This window comes from Lissotriton helveticus, chromosome 3_1, assembly GCF_964261635.1.
Source record: "Lissotriton helveticus chromosome 3_1, aLisHel1.1, whole genome shotgun sequence".
NCBI classification, from domain to species: Eukaryota; Metazoa; Chordata; class Amphibia; order Caudata; family Salamandridae; genus Lissotriton; species Lissotriton helveticus.
In genome coordinates, this window is record NC_136061.1 from 719,776,705 (window position 1) to 719,797,863 (window position 21,159).

Below are 21,159 nucleotides of genomic sequence, written 5' to 3' on the forward strand. Positions count from 1 at the left end.
CCTCCCTCTCTCCATCAAATCCTCATCCTCTCTTCTGAACTTCAGAAAATTACTTAAAACTCACCTCTTCCCTCCCCTCTGCTAGAACCCCGCTAATTTGTCTCCCCCTCACTCACTCTGTCTCTCAGCGCCAGGAAGCCTCGGCGTCAGTGCGCTTTATAAATGGTACCTAAGATAAGATAAGATGGCGAGGGGGGGGGGCCTAGTTGTACTGGCCACCAGTCCGGGGACCAGGATTCCTCAGCTTTTTCCAACAGCATGACCTCCGTCTTGCTTGGGTTCAATTGGAGGCAATTGTTGGCCATCCAGTTTGCGATCTCCATCATTCCGGAACGAAAACGGAGTCTATCGGCTGCCACGTCTGGCCCGCAGTTGAACACCAGTTGGGTGTCATCAGCGTAGGACACCGTCTCAAACCCCAGGGCTTCCACCACACTCGCCAATGGAGCCAGATAAATATTAAAAAGGGTGGGACTAAGACAAGAGCCCTGGGGGACACCCTTGTCCAGTGGAGTTTTTTTGGAGCTATACGGGCCCATGGTGACCGTTTGGTATCTGTCCTGCAGAAAACTCTGCTTGTCATAGCTATTTTTTCATTGTCCTACAGTTCCTATTGTACCAAGTACTGGCTGATTTTCCTGATGGTACTCCCCGGAGGGGGTTACCTAGGAAACATTGAGTTTTGGTGTTAAAGAGTTTACCATGCATGGTTGGGACCGCAGAGTTTTTTTCCCTGCTGTGCCTATGGGCTATCTAAATTCGCTATAGCGCCTAAGAGGGCCCTGTTCATAACGGCCCTAAGATCCGTTTTTACAGCTGTCTTAGCCAATTTAATTCTACGCCTATTATTTGATGGGATCAGACCATTAGAGAGTGAGAGTGGAATGTCCCCCAAAAGGTTAATTAGGTGAGACAGTGTACAGTGGATGGCATTATGATCCCTGTCATTACCTGTGACAACCTTCATAACCACTACAGATCTCCACAAAGAGAGAGCAATCAGAATGTAATCGATCCTGCTGGTTTGGCTCAGGCGATTGGAGGTGGGAAGTGCTTGTAAGTCAGACTTAATCCATAAGAAAGCGTTAGTGTAAGTCATTGATAGGCTGAATCTGTCCACCGCTTTGCAGACTCAATGTCTAGTGCAGGAACCTGGTCCTCTGTATCGGTAAGGGAGTAACCACTATTGTTGAGTCGTTCAAAAGTGATATTAAAATCACCCACAATAATTAAAGTGTCATGTGTATCAAACTGTTCCCTGTGGGCCATAAGTGATTTCAGTGCAGGTGTTTCAGCTCCCCCTGTAATCCCACGATTATACACATTTTAAAAATAGAACATATGACTATCCACCCCTGTAATATTTATACCTTGAATACCAGGTGAGGAGATAGCAAGGGGATACAGTTTGACATTTAGTGAGATTCGTACTCAAACCACAAGACAACTAAAAGGGCGACCATTCCCATTATAAATAGTAGGAACAAAAAAATGAACATAGCCAGGCCTTTGTACAGGATCGAGACTCCAAGTTAATTGGAGCAGACATATATTGAACCCCACACAGAGTCACCAAGCTTGGATCTCACATTCGCTGCATTCCAGGACAAGATGCTTATTAAATTTAAATTCTTAAGTTGGTTGTCCTATGGGGGGAGCAGGGTTTCTACTAATGAGGATGCATATAGCACAGCCCCACCCCTGGACCCACCCCCGGATGAGCATCAAACTGTGTTCCTTTGCTAGAGTCAGAGGATTCCCCCCTCATTCACCACTCCAAGATCTAAATTTGTGAAAATTATTTTTTTTTATCACTCCCCTGTTGTCTCAACTGCACCATACCTCAAGGTTCTGTCTCTTCTGCGCCATACCTCAAGGGTCTGTCTCCACCCCTCTTTTATCCTACCTTATATAAAGCCTCCTTGTTCTGTGCTTCACAATAAAGCAATAACAGTTAACCAGAAGGCCGATGACAATCCACTTTACATCAAAATATCTAACCCATCTGACATTGGAAATGTCTTAAAATTAATTTTATCTGAAACATAGCCCCTCAAAGACCAAATTTATCTTCCTCTACTCACAGCCCGTCAGTTCACTAAGCCAGCAACTCTGTCCAACCTTAGTATCTCACCTTTGTCCCCAAAGCTAAATCCCCTATGCTCACAATAGACTAAAACGTCTCTCTAACTCCACACATTTTCCGATTGGCTAAAATATCCTCATTCTAGCTCTATCTGCTCAGGAACCGCAAATCTTCTATTCCTCCTGAAGACTTTGGAGCTAGTTCACAAATCCTGGTCATTTTATTTTGCAATAACTTTTATTAATTTTGTTAAATTTAAAAGACATATTCCTGGTTTTTACATCAGTATAACTTCACCTGTATCTCTGTGTTATCCACTCAGCTAGTATTTTATAGGGGTGGGCGGAATTTGCGGAGTCGCGCTATGCAAATCTCCGCGAAATGGTAAAAAATCTCTGCGAGCGCGCAGAAATTCCACGAACATGCGGAATTGCTTGTTCCACCCGTTCGCGATGCTTTTTTCCTGTTCGCGAACGCTGTTTGCGTGCTTGGGGGGAAGTATCTTGCAAACACGCATTTTGAAAGCGCAAACAAGCAAAAAATTCGGCGGCGCCCAGTGAGGAGAAACTGACAAGGGGGGGGGGGGGGGTCAATGGCAGCAATCCGCAAATTGGACGATGAAGTGTGTGGCACTTCTAGAGGAACACAACAATGTGTGCAATTGGATGAGTATCAGGATAAAAGCAATAAGTCAGGTAGTGAGAGCAGCACAAACAGAACGGCTGAAAAGGCAAGGGGTATAGGTATGGCTTGATGCGATGTCCCATAGGGTCACAGTTCACTGTGTGAAAATTTAGTTTGTTTCCCCAGTCCTCATAAGCCAAGCAGTGTGACATGACTGGTGGTTGTTGCTCTCTGTAAATGCCACAGTAACTCTCCTACATTCAGCAGGATGGGCAGAACCACACCAACATCAGGCTTTCTTGCAGGAAAGAATATGTAGGTCAAACCTTCGAGAAGCACGCAATCACAGCAATGGGCGCCTACTCATTTTTGGTGGTGAGGGATCTACCCTCCATGCCAGTGCGTGGACCACCGTGTGTTGCACAGCGGATGTGTCACAAGATCCTCACCAGGGGTGCCCTCCAACTCCCTCAGCAACCTCAGGATCATTGGTGGTGGCCCACAGGAAAGGTAGAGCAGAGCAGCTGCAGAATGGGCCCCGGGCCCACCTGCGGCGGAGCACACCACGACTCCAGATCAGGTCTGGGCCAAGTGCTCCCACAGTGGCTGACTAGGTGATTTCAGGGAAGGTCAACCTCCACTGCCTGGCTGAAAGCCACCATCTGCTATGTGTTCTGCTGGCTAACGCCACTCCACCGTCAAGCAGTCCCAGGCACCCTTGCAAGGCACTGGTTGGTTTCTGCCAGACCAGCCCCCATGCAGCACAGGCCTCAAGTCGAAACAAGAATTGGCAGAGGGAAATAGGTCTCGCCTTTGGGACCTTATAATTGGTTAGTCATACAGCACATTATCCTGGGTGGGCTCAAACAATTCCAGCGCGGAAAGTTGTGTTGAAAAGAAAGAAAAGGCAGGCTGGAGGTGTCACACTGGCACAGCACCATGTGCAGTTACAACGTGCATGGGAGAGAGAAAGTTGGGAGGGGCAAGCAAGTTGGGTAGAGACAGGAAATGACTTAACTATGAGTGTGAGAGACAGCAGGAGGTGTTACTGGTGGACAAGATGGGAATGAAAGAGCTAAGGGACAGGAAGTGGGGCAGATATCAGTGAAGATGTTGGGTTGTTTGGATGCATGTGGCAAAACTGAAATGCCAGTGCTCTCGCAAGCTCACAGTTCGCGCGCTGCCTTCCGTTTAAAGCCCAACCCCAGCAATCTGGAGAGAGAGCACAGTGTCCCGGTGCTATGGTTCACCTATAAATACATGTAAGACACTTTAAATTTAAAGGAGTGATAAAATATGAAGGCATGCTTGTAATTTTGAAAGTGGTTCAATACCCAAAATCGTTCATTATCGGGAGGAAAGATGCGGACTCCTGAATGGTTCCACAAAGGAGGAGTGCAATAAGTAACAACAAGGATGGAACATGCCAATATCTGTGAGCCAGATATGAGATGGAATCGCCACATGGACACACAATTCGTACAATCAATGACTGGGTCTCATAAGATACTAAAAGACCTAATGAAGAGAAACAACACAGGGATCCCCTTAAGATACCAGCAAGATAAAAAGCGAAACAGACGTGTACATATATAAAAACACACCTGCGAACAAAGGCTCTCACTACAAACGATATGACATAAAGAATGAAAGAAGGCGTTCATGCTAAAAAATACACATTAGCTAATGCTAATCTCAACAATAGCCGGCATATTCAGAAATATGGAGCTGGTATGGGCACGAACAGTGACTATAAATACAACACCAAGGGAGGGCCCCATATCACCTAACGGTGTTCAGCATTTGTCATGGGGGATGGATTATTGGAAAAGCAGATATGAACATAAGTAACATTAATCATGGATATCCTCAGCAGAGCACCGCCAAGCAGAGTTACAACACGGGTGAGATCATTATACGCACAAAGACCCCCCAGGATAGCATAGTCTCCTGCCAAATCCGAAAAAAAGAAAAATAAGGCTATGAATGACAACAGGATCGGTTGTGGACTTACCTCAAAAGGGGCAAGGCATTCATGCTAAAAAAAACATTAGCTAATGCTAATCTCAACAATAGACGGCACACTCAGCATATTCAGAAATATGGAGCTGGTATGGGCAAGAATGGTGACTATAAACACATCACCAAGGGAGGGCCCCATATCACCTAACGGTGTTCAGCATTTGCCATGGGGGATGGATTATCAGAAAGGCAGATATGAACATAAGTAACATTAATCACGGATATCCACTGCACAGCGCCGCCAGGTGGAATTACAATGGGGGTGAGCTCAATATACGCACAAAAGAGACGGTCGCGGGCACTGGCAGGGTGGATTTTGAACTAGGGCAGTGCGAGACAGAGACCAAACTGGTAACAGAAGAACAGACAGTAACAGGCAGAAATGACTGAGCCAATCCAAGTTATACAGTGCAGGCAGTCACTAACGGAAGGCTTTTGTGTTCATTTGACTCCTTCTTGGACAATACAATGGCAGTTGGCTCCTAGGAAGACACTGAACGATTGAAAGCTGAGTGCAGGATACCTGCTCGGAATGCGAGGGAAGACCCAGCTGTCATGAGACAGGGAGCAGGCGTCATCAACAAGAGTGTGAGAGGGACTGAAGTAGCACAGACCACTCACAGCACTAGGTCAGCTGCTAGAGAGGAATGGGAGCGCGATGCACTAGCAGCAAGAGAGCTCAAGGAGCGCACGGTGACAGACTATCTAAGCAGGAGAGACAGCCGCACAATGAAAACAGGTGATAGCATCAAACGAGACTGTCACGGGCACAGGCAGGGTGGATTTTCAACCAGGGCAGTGCGAGACAGAGACCGAACTGGACACAGAAGAACAGACAGTAACAGGCAGAAATGACTGAGCCAATCCAAGTTATACAGTGCAGGCAGTCACTAACTGAAGGCTTTTGTGTTCATTAAGTCTTTTGCTACTTTCTCCTCTTTTTAGTGCGGTAAAATACGGGAGGACCAGTGCTTTGTTCATAGATGAACGTCATGGTAAAATGCACTTTTAAGTTCATCCAAACATTCGCTTAGTAATCAAGTTCACATCAGAACAAGCACGCGAGTGTTGCGCGCGTGCTCCACAGCGGGCGATCTGTTTTCAATTATCGCGCACGCATCTGTGCACGATAATTGAAAACAGATGTGGCCTGTGCGGGTAACCGCAAGCAATAGGCCGTGGGTGGAGCAAAGGCGGGACATGCACCCGCCTTTGCCCAATTGCGTGCTGTCTTTCTCAGAAAGACGCACGCAAACCTGTCCTAGTCTGTGAACAACACGCACGAGCCCTTTTACTGTTTACATAAAGTCTCGCCAGAGCAGCGCATGCACGCTGCTACAGGCTGGACCTAAAAACAGGGCTGTCAGCACCCAGCAGGCCCCTCCTCAGCAGCCTTGACCGTGTTCATTATCGCCAGGCATTGAGAGGCTCTGCATGCCAGTGGATGGCAGGTCATCGCTGGTTGATTGCAGGATTCAGGGCCTCCAGGATGGAAGTCCTCTCAATGTATTCCCACCATCTTGAATGTTTCAGCTATGTCCCACAATCCCTTATCATGCGGGTATGTCAGCAGGCCTCGCCAAAACAGTGCGAAACGATCTCAGAACCATCTTATACATGACTGCCCACTTTGGTAAAGGAATCAAAAAATCTGACATATTATGCCTATCACAAAGAGCTCCACTGCCTCCCCCAAGATGCCATAATCTATTTAAAAATTACCTGCATTAACCACAAGCCATACAGCTAAATTCATACTTAGGAACATTTGATGTTATAGAAGCACCAGAAGCAAATCACAGATGATATTTGAAATTCTGAAAGTAGAAAATACCAAAATACTGAACCAAGAATTTCCATGCCATTCTCACGTTCTACCTGAGGATAATAGACTGAACAACAGTTGAATTTGAATTTGAATTTAAAATACTTGTAGAGCGCAGCATTCACCATGCGGTTTCTTGGCGCTATGGAGGCAAAATTAGCAGAGGAGAGGCAATAACTACTGGTGCAGTGAGAGGGAGCACTGAGGGCTATTTACAGAGGGAATGCCTGAGTAAATAAGAGGGTTTTGAGGTCTTTGCGGAAAAGAGAGTAGTGCTTGGCCGACCGTAAGTGGTCGGGGAGGGAGTTCCAAAAAGTGGGTGCCAAAACAGAGAAGTTCGCCCCTCCCCACTTTTTGCGCTTGTAGCGGGGTACCTGCAAAAGTGATTGGGATGATGAGCGGAGCTCTCTGGCAGGGATATACTCCCTTATCAGAAAGGTAATGAAAGCGGGAGCTGAGCCCTGGCGTGCCTGGAAGACCATGCAGCCAGTTTTAAAAAGGGATCGTTCCCTAACAGGCAGCCAATGGAGCGCCTTCAATAGAGGAGTTGAGTGATGGGAACGGGAAAGGCCGTACACTAATCGGGCCGCTGGTTTTGTACCAGTTGGAGCTTGCGAAGGCTATACGCCGGAATGCCGTTGTATAGGGCATTGGCGTAGTCCAGCCGGGAGATCACCAAGGCGGACTGTCCCGGGGGTGACGGGATAATAGGGGGGTTGACCACCTGAGGGGGCGCTGGTGGTTCAAACAGAAACACAGGGGCCTTTAGTAGGGGCTTCAAGGAGGGTTTTATTGGTATATACGTTTTTTTCATGAAAACTTAAATGAGAGTCTATAGTCTCTGTACACGGAGAACGGTCGCGGTGCCTTGTGGTCTTGGTGGTAATCTTCCTGGAGACGTCTCAGCCCACGGTTCTCGCGTTGTACCCAAAAGAAACGAAGAGAAATCCGAATTACGTTCTGTACTCAGGGGGGGGGGCAACAAGGACCGGGGGTGAGGATAGAAAACCCGGGTGTAGTGCACAAGTTAGGCAAACGGACGTGTCTAGGAGTGCTCGTGCTCAGGGTGGGTTTCTGGCAGGTTATTTACAAGGGTGGTTGCTTCCACCTCCCGACCCACCCCGTGACCCGGCTCCGTACCTCTCGAAGCCACGCTCCTCCCGTGGGCGCGTGGCAGGGCGAAGCGTCCAACCGTTGGCCTCCTGGCTTGTCGGTCCTGGTCTCCTCGCGTTCTCTTCCTCGTTCTCCTTCGACCTCCGCCGGGGAATCGTCGTCCTGTTTGCACTTCCTGCTTTTGTCGTCACTATGGGTGGAGCCTCGCACTCACAATCCTCGGCCTTAAAGGAGCCGCACACGTTTATTCCGGCCATCCATTCCTTCTCGCTGTCTTCAGGTACTTCATACCACGTACCGGTTTGTGGCTGTGGGGAAAAGGCGCAGGGTGAAAGGGGGGTGGCGGACCACCAGTCTTCTCGAGTAACTGAGTCATGCATGTCGGCCCCGTGACACGGACATAATCAGTTTTAGTGCCAGAGGAGAAAAGAAACGGGAGACAGTACGAATAGTGCGGAGAGTGAGAAAGCAGGAAGAAACAACAGAACTAATTTGTGAGTGTAGGGTGAGTTGATTATTCATTTTAATGCCTAAAGTCTTAACTATGGAAGAAGGAGTGGGAGGGGGACCAAAGGAAGAGGGCCAAAATAAAGAGTTCCAGGGACTGGAAGAACCACCCGTGAGAACCAACTCAGTTTTATCCGGGTTCAGCTTCAGATGGTTGTGGTTCATCCAGTCCCTGATAAAAATCATAGTAGTTTGAAAGTTAAAAATAGAATAGGGAGATGAAGAGAGGTTGAAGATGAGCTGGAGGTCATCCGCATAGTTATATACGGTGACCTCCAGCTGCTGAAGTGCAAAAATTAGGGGATAGATATAAAGATTGAACAAAAGAGGAGAAAGAGAAGAACCCTGGGGAACACCACACGTGACCTTTAGTGGGGTAGCCGAGAAATCCCCCAACCGGACCACCTGGGTGCGGTCCCTCAGGAAGGACTATAGCCAAACCAGGGCTGAGCCCGCGATTCCCGCCGCTCTGACACGTGTAAGCAAGATGGAGTGGTCTGCCGTGTCAGAAACGGCGGAGAGATCAAGGAGCACCAAGGCCTGGTGTTTGTTTTGGTCCATGCCCTCCCTGAGGTTGTCCAGGACCGACACCACGACGGACTCAGTGGAGTGCCTAGGCCGAAAGCCTGCCTGACAAGGCGCCAGGCCCCCGTTTGCTTCAACATGGGCGCTGAGTACCGATGTAACATGGCGCTCAAGCACCTTGCCCAAATAGGGAAACAGTGAAATAGGGCGATAGTTGACTGGGGCAGATGAATCTGCACCAGGCTTCTTCAGAATGGGCACTAAAGTAGCAGATTTGAGTGCTGGGATCACAACCCCCTGAGCAAGGGAACTGTTGAGAAAGGTGATCGGGGGTTGGGTGCAAACAGAGTAAATCTGTTGAAGAATACGGGCAGGGCAGATATCTGCCGGGGAGCCTGATTTTACCTTAGGAAGTATTGCCAAGAATACAGTTTACTACAATTCAGGAAAAACCTGAAGTTCCATCTATGCAGAACCTGTTTGAAAGACTGAGGTCTCCAGTGGGATTCTCAATATCACTCTTTCCCCCTCCCTGATGTTATTGTATGTTATATTACTCAATTTCTCCATATCTTTATTGTGCTATCTAGTTACGTATGAAGTGTTCCAATCCCTGTATGGTAAGGTCATTGTTATTTAAATATATGTCCTAAATATATAAATAACATAAACCATGGAGGCTCTCACAGAAAAATAAACTTTCTGTAACACGTTTGAAGATTTGGTTGTATTTGAATTGGAAATATGATGTAGGGAGTGGCTGTACTATCCTGCCTGTCACTGCACTTTTCTGTCCTTTCAAAAAGTCTCTTTTTATTGCCCGCTGCTCCTCTACAAGGCACAGCAAGGGTGTCTAACATTGGCCCCAGAATGCCCGAGCCCATACCAGACAGCAAGGTGAACACTGAGTATTTCAATAATTTCCGTTCTAATTGATCTAAACGCAAATCCCTTGTAAATGTCCTAAAAATCAATCTCGACACCAGGGGCAGCTCTAGGCTCATGGCCGCCCTGGGCATGGAGCGTAGGTAGGGGGCCCCTCAGGAAGGTGTTTTAATAAAACGTCCAGAAAAAGCGTTAGATGACCAGTTCCTGCGGCTGCTCCTACCCTTCCGAATTCGTCTCAGAACGATAAAATTTAGGAGGAGGAGCCAGATTGCTCCTTTCTGTGACGCTACGAAAGTCTGCTGAGCCGCCTTTCTCTTTCGTTTCAAATAACCAGATTCGTGTACTCGAATTCTCTTCATTTTGCTCGCAATGTTATATGCGCCTGTACAAGCGGGCCAGCAGTGGGTAGGGGAAAAAAGAAGCCAATCAGGAACCAGGCGGAACGCAGGCGCGGAGGCCAGTGAAGGGGGAGGGGGGTCAGGGTGTTTGGAAGTGGAACAGAGCCAGAGGCCGCCAAATCCCTGCCAGGGGCCGCCATGCAAATATGTATCCATCCTTATAGGATTATTATATTAAGGATATATATTGGCGTGGCGGCCCCTGGGGTTTGGCGGCCCTGTGCAGGTGCACAGCTTGCACATGCCTAAGGCCGCTCCTGTCGACACAGAATACCATTTAATGCTGCCTGTCTATGAACAATGGGTCTGCATTTTCATGCTCAACAAACACATAAAGAACAATTAATGCATGATAACATTTCGCTGTGATTGAAGAATCAGATCTCAGATCTCATGTTGCCTAAGCTTTGAACAGAATAACTGCAGTGCTGGCATGGTGTGAATTGAGATGCCTTTCTTATCTTTAATTAAGGTGGCTGTTTGCTAGCTATGATTTTTAGATAGATAGATGAGACTGATTACATCTTGTTATATTATCGCATATTTAAAACATTTAGGGGCATATTAGCAACAACTTGCGATAATTATTTCAGAACGCACTCAGCGCGATTATTTATCGCCTCGGATCGCTGGATTTTATCGCGGAGATAACGCAGTATTACCAACGTTTATCTCCACAGCGATAATAAATCCAGCGATAGCGGCGAATCCCATCTATAACGTGAGATTTCCAGTGATAAAAATCTTATCGCTAAGGAAAATCTCGCTGATAGGCAGGTGGGGACTTGGCCGTAGAATCCACCTCCCATTGACTAATATGGCTAAGTCAGTTTTTTACCAGGTGTAAAATCCTGCCGCTAATCGCGGTTAGCACGTGTTTTTTTATTGCATCACGGGTATTGCTAATAGGCGATAGCTGTGTTAGGCACTGCTTTTAATCACTTACAGTTTGGGTACGCCCACTTTGCATGTCATTAGCGATAAATATCGCTGACGTGCAAAGCGGCCCCAAACCGGTCGCTATCGCCTGAAAGCTGTCGCTAACTGCTGTTAGCGACAGCTTGGTAATTGGTCGATAAAGAAATCGCAGCTTTATCGGCAAAAAGTGCTGCTAAAGTGGCGATAACGCCCTTGCTAATATGCCACATATTTTTAAATAATGGACAGGTGAAGAAATATGAAGTGGTATCAGATTAAAGATTTTTATACAGTAACGTATACAGTGGAGTACCCTGTCGACTAAACTGACGGTCCATCTGCCTCATTTGAAGTCAGACACTCCATCAGTGGTGCGCCCATTGCCTTCGTTGATGGAAAGCTTCCTCTGGCTTCCTGATGGAATAGAAGCGGTTGAAGGAAGGGCATTACACCATCTGCCTTATTTAGAGTGGACAGTGTAATGTCCTTTTTTTCGTGCCAGACTGAAAAAACAAATAATGACCCCACACACAGGAGAAAAAAAACCTGGGGAGTGGGGACCATTAATTAACATGATTTGCAAAATTGTTTTTGTAAAGTTTTGTGAATGGCCATCAAAACTGACTGCAGCCATCCATTAAACATTTTATACTTTGAAAGATAGCAGTTCATATCAAAGTAAAGAGGTCACTGCTGTGTTAGTAGTGAGCTTCAAATATGGCAGGTGGTAGTCTTTCAGGGTGGTGGACATAAAGGTGAACAGTCAAAATATCGACCACAAAATATCGACTGGACATAATAGTGAGTTTTAAATATTGAATGGACAAAATATCGCCTGGACAGAATATAGACATCAAAAATATCGTTTTTAAGGTAAGTAATGTAATATCGAATGTTAAAAATATAGACAGTTAAAATATCGAAGTATATAATATAGGTTATTAAAATTATCGAATTTTTTATAATTTTGAATTTTTTATATTGTTTTTTATGTTATTATATGTGTGAAAAGTGTGTATTTATGTTATAAATAATTTTAATTAATGAAATATTTATTTTTTAATTTTTGCGTACTTTAATTCTGTAGCGGGTTGTGGGTTTATAGGGGAATAGGGTGGGAAGTAATTTAATTATAATTAATAAAATATGTAAATTTATTTATTGTTATTCATTTTTAATTATTTGTTAATTAATTTATATTTGGTAATTAATTAACTTGTAATTGGCAATTAATTAAAAATAATTGATTAATTGCTAATTATGTTAATTTTACTAATTTATTTTCTGTAGCGGGTTGTGGGTTTATAGGGGAATTGGGTGGGAAGTAATTTATTTATAATTAATTAAATATGCTAACATATTGGTATTGTTTTAAAATTAATTGTTAATGAATTTTGTATGGGTAATTAATTAAATTAGAATTGCTAATTAATTTTATTTAATTGATTAATTGCTAATTATGTTAACTTAATAATGTATTTTCTGTAGTGGGTTGTGGGTTTATAGGGGAATAGGATGGGAAGTTATTTATTTATAATTAATTAAATAAATCAATTTATTTAATTGTATTTAATTTGAATTTATTGTAAATTAATTTTTAAATGTTAAATTATTAATTGTTAATTTGTAATTAATTTGTATTAATAGTTAAATAATTGTAATAATTAAATTTAATTTGTAATTTTAATTGATTAATTATTATATTATATTAAATTTGTAATTACTTTTAATTAATTTTTGATAGATATTAATTTATATTTATTGAAATAATATATGAAGTATTTAATTTCCCTACTGTTGCACTCTCTGGAGTGGGAATAGTAATTTTTACCTCTACGCTATCCAACGTTTTACCTACTGTTGCACTCACTGGAGTTGGAATAGTAATTTTTACCCCTACGCTATCCAACGCTTTCCCTACTGTTGCACTCACTGGAGTGGGAATAGTAATTTTCACCTCTACGCTATCCAACGCTTTCCCTACTGTTGCACTCACTGGAGTGGGAATAGTAATTTTTACCCCTACGCTATCCAACGCTTTCCTCACCGTTGCACCCACTGGAGTGGGAATAGTAATTTTTACTGCTACGCTATCCAACGCTTTCCCTACTGTTGCACTCTTTGGAGTTTGAATAGTAATTTTTACCCCTACGCTATCCAACGCTTTCCCTACTGTTGCACCCACTGGAGTGGGAATAGTAATTTTTACCCCTACGCTATCCAACACTTTCCCTCCTGTTGCACTCACTGGAGTGGGAATACTAATTTTTACCCCTACGCTATCCAACACTTTCCCTACTGTTGCACTCTTTGGAGTGGGAATAGTAATTTTAACCCCTACGCTATCCAACGCTTTCCCTACTGTTGCACCCACTGGAGTGGGAATAGTCATTTTTACCTCTACGCTATCCAACGCTTTCCCTACTGTTGCACTCTTTGGAGTGGGAATAGTAATTTAAACACCTACGCTATCCAACGCTTTCCCTACTGTTGCACTCTTTGGAGTGGGAATAGTAATTTTTACCCCTACGCTATCCGATGATTTCCCTACTGTTGCATTCTTTGGAGTGGGAATAGTAATTTTAACCCCTACGCTATCCAACGCTTTCCCTACTGTTGCACTATTTGGAGTGGGAATAGTAATTTTTACCCCTACGCTATCCAACGCTTTCCCTACTGTTGCACCCACTGGAGTGGGAATAGTAATTTTTACCCCTACGCTATCCCACACTTTCCCTACTGTTGCACCCACTGGAGTGGGAATAGTAATTTGTACCCCTACGCTATCTAACACTTTCCCTACTGTTGCACCCACTGGATTGGGAATAGTAACTTTGACCCCTACGCTATCAAACGCTTTCCTCACTGTTGCACCCACTGGAGTGGGAATAGTAATTTTTACCCCTACGCTATCCAACGCTTTCCCTACAGTTGCACTCTGTGGAGTGGGAATAGTATTTTTTACACTTCTGCTATCGTACGGTAATAATATTGGATATTATTTAATTATAATATGTTTATATATATATGTTTTAACAAATATGATTGTACATTTTTTTATAACTTTCATTAATTATTTAATTATTACAAGTTAATTTAAGTATTTTTAAGTATATTTTAGTAATTAATTTTTCATTTTAATTTAATTTAACACTGTTTTTAATAAAGTCGATATTTTTTAAAACTATATTTTTGTAAACGATATTTTGTACTCGATATTTTTGTACTTACCTGTTTGTAGATACAAACTCGATATTTTGTCTGTAGATATTTTTTCCTCGATATTTTTGCTAGTCGATATTCTGTCACTCGATATTATGTCAGTGATCCGGACATAATATCCTCCACCACCCTGATGGACTGTACTCCGACTGCCAAATTCTAAATCTGTCACCAGATTTTAAGGTGTGTGTGTGTTTCTACATGTATCATATCCTGTTGTTTGTCACATAGGTAGGAATAATAATACTTTAATAATTACATTTTGTGAATTTCGATGGACAGTTTTACATTTGGTGATTTATATATGGTATACATTAATGGGTATTCATTATTTATGGAGAGACTTTGCTACTACCTGAATGTTGAGCATTTATTTTTTGATTAATTTATATAAAATGCATTTGAGAACATACCCTGTCTTGCAAACATAATAATGTTGATTCAGACATTATCCCTTGATTGAATGTTGGAACTTTGTAGGGGATCAGGACAAAGAGCGGTTTATACACTGTGCATATTTTTAATGTCAGTGCACTACATACTTCAGTTTCGGGTTGCTGTCTTGGCTAGATAGAATTCCACTGAGTGTTCTTGTTCTCATATTGCACAGCAGGTGATACAGTACCAGCAGTGTTTGCCATTCCAGCAAACCGAAGTGGATTTACAGGCTACTTCGTCCCAAGACCCCCCACATCCTACAGAAACCAACCCTGGGTGTCATACACTGGAGAGAGTGAATTGCCAGGACAATGGGCTGATTCAGTAAGTGTTTCAATGCAAATGAAAAAGTACCAATTATTTCTAACAGGAAAGGTTTCTGTTACTCATTTCACATTTATCCAGGAAATTGGCAAGTTACCAACCAGATAAAAATGTTTACAGCGGTGTATTTTAATTAGATGTAAGTTCTTGGTTCTAAAATGCAGCAGAGGGTTTTGCATTGTGCCAGCTTCACTAAAGAAAGTTTCAACTTATATATTGGACGTAATACTTATGAGAAAAACACCACAAATGTCCATAGATTTATGATCCCTTTGTAGGTTGCTTTAAAGTGGGATGCAGTACTGTGGCGTTTCATAGTTATTACGGCATTACAAAGACGTTTTACTCTAATGCTACCATCTGGTCAGATCTGCGTAAAAATGGAGATGTGTGTGATCACTGCAAGTCATTCACTGATACAACCTTATGTTCTATGGCTCCTATTCACAAAGGTAAATTTAAATGTTTAGATATACTCATGTGTAAAGTTGCTCTTGTAGGTAGGTGTAAATCTATACCGTTGTGTTGATAACCATTTCTGAGTTTAGATTTATATCTAAATGTAGACTTACAAGTCTCCACCCTTGTGGGTGAAGACATCAAAGAGTAATTTTACATGTGTAAAGTTAATACAAATAACTTTTCACATGTAGGTGAAGATCTCCCTTCGGGAAATTTTTAAAGTTTAATATTTTTTTAAATGTTATTATAAATATTTGAATATAGAACTATTAATGCAAAATAATGTAAAATATTTATTATTAAAATAGAACTAATAAAATGTTACAAGCCTGATCTGAGTATGTTTTGAGGAGACAATTATAAATGCTGTAAGGCACAAGACATAATTGAGAGTCTCTTGTCTTTTTTGAGGAAACAATAGTTTGTGTATATATCCAAAAAAGCTTGTGTATATGTAAGTGTTGTGTTGTAAAAATGTATTGTATATTTGTATATATGAAGCAAATTGGTAATTGTAGGAGAACGTGAAGTGTCCTTTTCATACATGAGACGTTTACATTTCAAAATATTAAATCAAAAGGGTACGAATGAAATATACCCAATTAACCTAGGAGTATCACTTGTTTTTTTTCCCTATAATAGTGGATTGAAAAATATTTGTAGTTGGTAAATTGCTTTTTATCTCAATTATTTCATGGTCCAACTGACTACAAGTCCCAGGACCTAACTCCCCCTGCTTCCTAAAGTAAGGCACAAGACAGCATTGCAAATTCATAGCAGTATCAGTATGTAGAATATTGGGACAATTGTACATTTGCTGGCATAGGGTCTTTGCAAGCAAAAACTCCAGGTGTTTTCTTAGACCAGAAGATCATAAATGTACATTCTCAATATAATAAAGCATATATAAAATCACCAGATGTGCTAGAGCCCTCACTGCAGCTTCAAAATGATAGTCACCAATAAAGTTCACTGCAAATATAATAATGTTCCTAAACAACACGAGCAAGAAATATGGTTGGAGAGAAGATGAAATTAGTAGATATCAAAGTAATCAACAATCACAACACTGCAAAAGACCTCAATCCAACTTGACAACTAAAAAACAGCAACCAAAACATGGAAGGCCAGCCAAACATGGACATTTTGTTGCAGTTAGAAAAGTCACCATTCTTACATTGAAAAGTAGAACTGAAAAAAACAAAACGAAATCATTGTCATGCGAGAATATAAAGATATATAACAGGAGACTAGAGGGAGAACAAAACAATAATTTTTTCATCTAATGGAAATGGCCTAGGACATATGCAGAAATAGATGACTGTTAACACAGACCAGAAAAATATAACTGCATAACAGCATGAGATGTTTTAACATAACAGAAGCATATAAGGAGATGACCCATAAAGCTTCATGCACAACTGTATCATTAAAACTCAGAAAATGGCATATGTGATATTGTATTCTGAGGTTTCAACAACAGACGCTGAGAATCCAAATGAGCTAGGAGAACATCTAAAAGAATATTAAATGGTGGTCTCGGAGAGTTCCATTTTGATAAAGACAAGCTGCCTACCAACACCAAGAAAGGGACGGAAAGAGAAATAATATTAGGACAGATTCTGGTGTCAACAAACCAAACCAAGATTGGGGTCCTGACATGAGACAGAAACAAGAAATGAAGATCTAAGAGAGGGACGAATATGAGATGGTTCAAGGACACCTATAAAACCTAGAGAGCACAGACAAGATGCAGCTGGCTTGTTCTTACACACAGAGGTGATAGGAGAAGTGAGGGCAATGCGAGCATAGGTATTAACAAAACAAAGTTGAACTTGAATGTAAAGATGAAACAAGAAAGCAAATATGTTTCTATTCGGAAACAATGTGGGACAACAAGGTGCGAGGCTAGAAGAGCGTATAGAAGATGATGTAGAAAAGCATTTGCTTGATCATCCTGATCTATTGATGCCTCACAGTTGTTTTTAACAGCATCCATTTAAATTAGATCTTCTTATCTTTTTGTCACAGTGTCCTAGCAATTTCCTTCCTTTTGCTGGGGTTCTCAATATTGAAGATTTCCCCTGTGGGGTATGAAATGTACCCACAAGACTGTCAGCATATTTTTCATAGACCATATGTCGGGGATCACTCCAGTAATCGGTTAAAGTTCACATGCTTTCTGGGAATTTGGGATAATTTGTAAGTAGTAGTCTCCCATAACACTACATAAAGGTTACTTCTTCACCCTGGTTGTATTATGAAATTGACCCTTTACGCAAAAATGCACAGCTTAAGCACACCTCCCTGCAAACCGAGGGCCTGATTCACAAAAGTAACCATACACTTTTGTGCAAGATTACTGTTTTTGGGTATTCCCAAACTGAGTTCTAATTTACGACTGCAGAGACTCCGTCATCATGATGGAGAACTCTGCACATAAAAAGATAGTACAGGCCTATCGTTTTATGTGCCGAATCTCCGCCACGAGTGCAGGATCATCACAGTCTTTAAATTACTGTTAGTAAAATTAAACTTGTAGTTTGTGAATACCAAAAAAACAAAAACATACACAAAAGTGGAAGCTTACCTTTGTGAATCAGGCCCCACGTGCTCAAATTCTCCCACAGTAGGTCATATATGTGTCTGGAGGACTGCCTAATCAATCTAAATGTTCAAAACACTTTTTTATAGATCTTTAACAAGTACATAAAGGGACAGATTTTTTTCTCATTAGATTATCAGGTTATAACTTCTACAACGCCGAACTTCATGGGATAAATGACCTGCTTACACCCATTCTACCTAAAAAGCATTCATGCTTTGAAACGCCTTTCATTAGCTTTGGTCATTACCAAAATGGTGACTTAGGGAAACGACTCTTATATAGTTGATTTGCACGAGAACACAAAGGTGCCTAGGTCTGCATTTCTCTTGGTACACTTCAGAAGAGGCCATGGAGACATGGATTTGCATAAATATAGATCCAATACTTTTGGTTAGTGCTTTTAAATATATGCATCTGTTGTAATAATAAGAAAGCTAGGCAAGCATTTGTGAATCAATATTTCCCAAACAATGTAGATACATATATGCTTTCTGTTAGCACACATTCATTTCAGCTTACATTTTTATATTACTTTTTAGGTTCCTCTGCCTGGCTACATTGAGGCATACCCACGACCACACTATCCTCAGAGCTCTCCTTCAAGACTTCCACGCCAGTACAGCCAGCCAACAACCATGCATCCTGGTTTGGAACAAGCTGCAGTGCTGTCAGCTGCAGCTTCTCAACAGAGTCTCGCTGATACTGACACTCCAGACACCTCCTTGACCAACCTTTCTACCGCAGCCTTAGTTAAGGCAATACGAGAAGAAGTTGCTAAACTGGCCAAAAAACAAACAGATAGGTTTGAATTTCAGGTCTGAAGCCAGTGTGGGCCAATGTTTTTATGGGTCCCACAAAAATAGCATATTTTTGCATATCCCATGGAGCGGCAGAAGCATTTCTGGAAATCAAACTTTCAGAGGGACTAGAGATGCCATTTCTTAATGTACTACTGGTATTGTGCCACACCAAGTATTTCCACTTCCAAAGCTTGTGTACAAGGAAGACATTTTATTTAATCTCAGAAGTCAATAATATATTTTTCTGTGACAGAGAAAAATACCACACTGAAAAATGTAAAAAAGCATTATTGATTGTGCCGGCTAGCTACATTCAGAGGTGTTGCTAGGCAACTGAAATTTCATTTTGACAAGAAAATCTAAGGCGCAGCATGTCATTGTATGTTTCATAGCTATTGTACCACTTTCGCTCATACTAAAAAAAGATTTCAACCAGTGTTATTAATTTATTGCACAAAAAGCAGTGTCAATTTGATATTTTGAATTTAGTGGCCAAACGAGACAGGAGTATATGTCTCCACGTGGATCGGTCATATTCCTCAAGCACTTTATGCTATGTGATCTGAGGTAGTTACAGTGGTTGCCCTCCATCTACAAGACAGGCAAAAAATGTCTCTGTTGAATGGTGAGTATATTGCTGGGCTGAGTAAAGGGCTATTCAGATTGTACAACATTGGACTTTTCCAATATTCCTGTCCATATGTAGACAGTCTATCATCAATAGCGGAGATTTACAAGTTTGCCAACTTCAATGGGCACATATCCTATAATTTCCACCCTCTATGCTATGAAATAAGCCTTTTTATGTAGAATCTATTAAAATGTGTGTAAATTACACATATTAGCCCGTGTAATCTGCCCAGTTTATAAACCGTATCTGAGCATGGTAGAAAATACAGTAGACAGACCAATTTCTAGGCACTAAGCAGTGGAAATTAGCTGCGAGTCAGGATTTGCACTGGGGATCTTTGCTGCTCATGAAATCCACCTTTACCAGTTGAATAGGCTTCCAGTTGCATATCTGCGAGACGGATCAGAGTTCAAAGGCCACTGCAAGAGACATCATCCTCCTTGGCCAATTCTTCAACATTCAAGGGCTGCTAGATGCAAATGTTTCGACGAACAAAACAACCATGATGTGGCATAAGCAATACCCAAGGAGATGAATGGGCCTTGGCGCTGGAGTTGCTCTGTGGTATATGGTTGTGAAGGTGTTTTCTGGCTCATGTCCCTCTACCTCCCGTTCTCATTGGTCTGTGGACCCCCACCCCCAGAACAATGGACTGATTCTCTGGCAATCTCCTAGATGGTGTGGTGTTACATGCTTGCACCCACCCGCCAGTGGTTTCCCAGTCCATTCGTTGCACCTGTGGAGGGTGCAGGGGAAGTGATTGTTTTTGCAATTATGCGCATTATGCTGACTATCAGAGAACCCTTTGTCCACAGGCCCATTTAAGGGAAAGAAAAACTCATCAATAGCCAGTTTTAATGACTTTCTTGTAATCTTTAGACATTCCTTCGTGGAAACTATTCAGTATAATTCAAGTGTGGAATTTTGAACCAGTTCATTGACTACTATTGTACAATTTTATTCCAATGCAAATGTGCATTTAGTTATTATAATTACATGTTCGTCTTTGTTTTTAATGCTAAATGCCATATCAAATCATAAAATCAGGCCAGGAGCTGCTCCTACCTAACAGTTTGGAAAGAGGTTTCTGTACTTTGTGAAAGGCATTCAGAGGAAGATATGTTGTATTTCATAGATGTTCAAGAAATGCCCTTCGGTACTTTACATTTAGGTGTATTTCCAATTCATTGCCTGTGCTTTCAGTGCTCCTTACACTATTTCCTATTGTTGATCAACACAGATAAAAGCGTATTGGCATCAGAGTTGAAAGAATTTTCACCATAGTACATATCATTTTCATAAAGTGATTAAATGCAACTCCTGATGTTTTTTTCCAAAAATGAAAGGCCAATAACATTCGGGAGTTAGCATAACATATTTTTTTCAAAATAGATTAATGTTATACAATTAATGAATTACGTTAACCGAATGAATGCATGGGAAAATGACTCAAAACGAGATGACATTTAACTTTTGCTGTTCAAAAATGTTGTGTTCATGATTAAATTGTGTTGTCAGTACGGAGGCGTGGGAGGGAAAATGAAAGAAAAAGAAAAAAAACATAAAGAAAAGGTGTTTGAGACTTCTGGAAACCTTGAAATGAAAAATATTACTGGAAAAGGGATTTTCTTTCAATGTTATTGCTGACGTTTAGTGCAATACACACACGAAGTGTGTAATTCAGAGTTCTGTTGGCCCACTTTATGTTAAAGGGGTATGTAAGTTAAGTGCGATGGCAACCCCTAATTAGCATAAACATTTTACATTT

General features: G+C 41.9%; 1 protein-coding gene across 1 annotated transcript in view; it reads left to right on the forward strand.

Annotated features, from left to right (window-relative positions):
- The window catches only part of KIAA1549L (KIAA1549 like), a 730,284-nt gene extending 711,088 nt beyond the window's left edge, over positions 1-19,196 (forward strand). The window contains exons 20-21 of the mRNA XM_078680874.1: positions 14,739-14,890; positions 18,500-19,196. Of these exons, the coding sequence (XP_078537000.1) occupies positions 14,739-14,890; positions 18,500-18,781 (434 nt within the window). The 3' untranslated portion in view covers positions 18,782-19,196. The remainder of the gene's footprint in view (positions 1-14,738; positions 14,891-18,499) is intronic.
- The last annotated feature ends 1,963 nt before the right edge of the window (positions 19,197-21,159 follow it).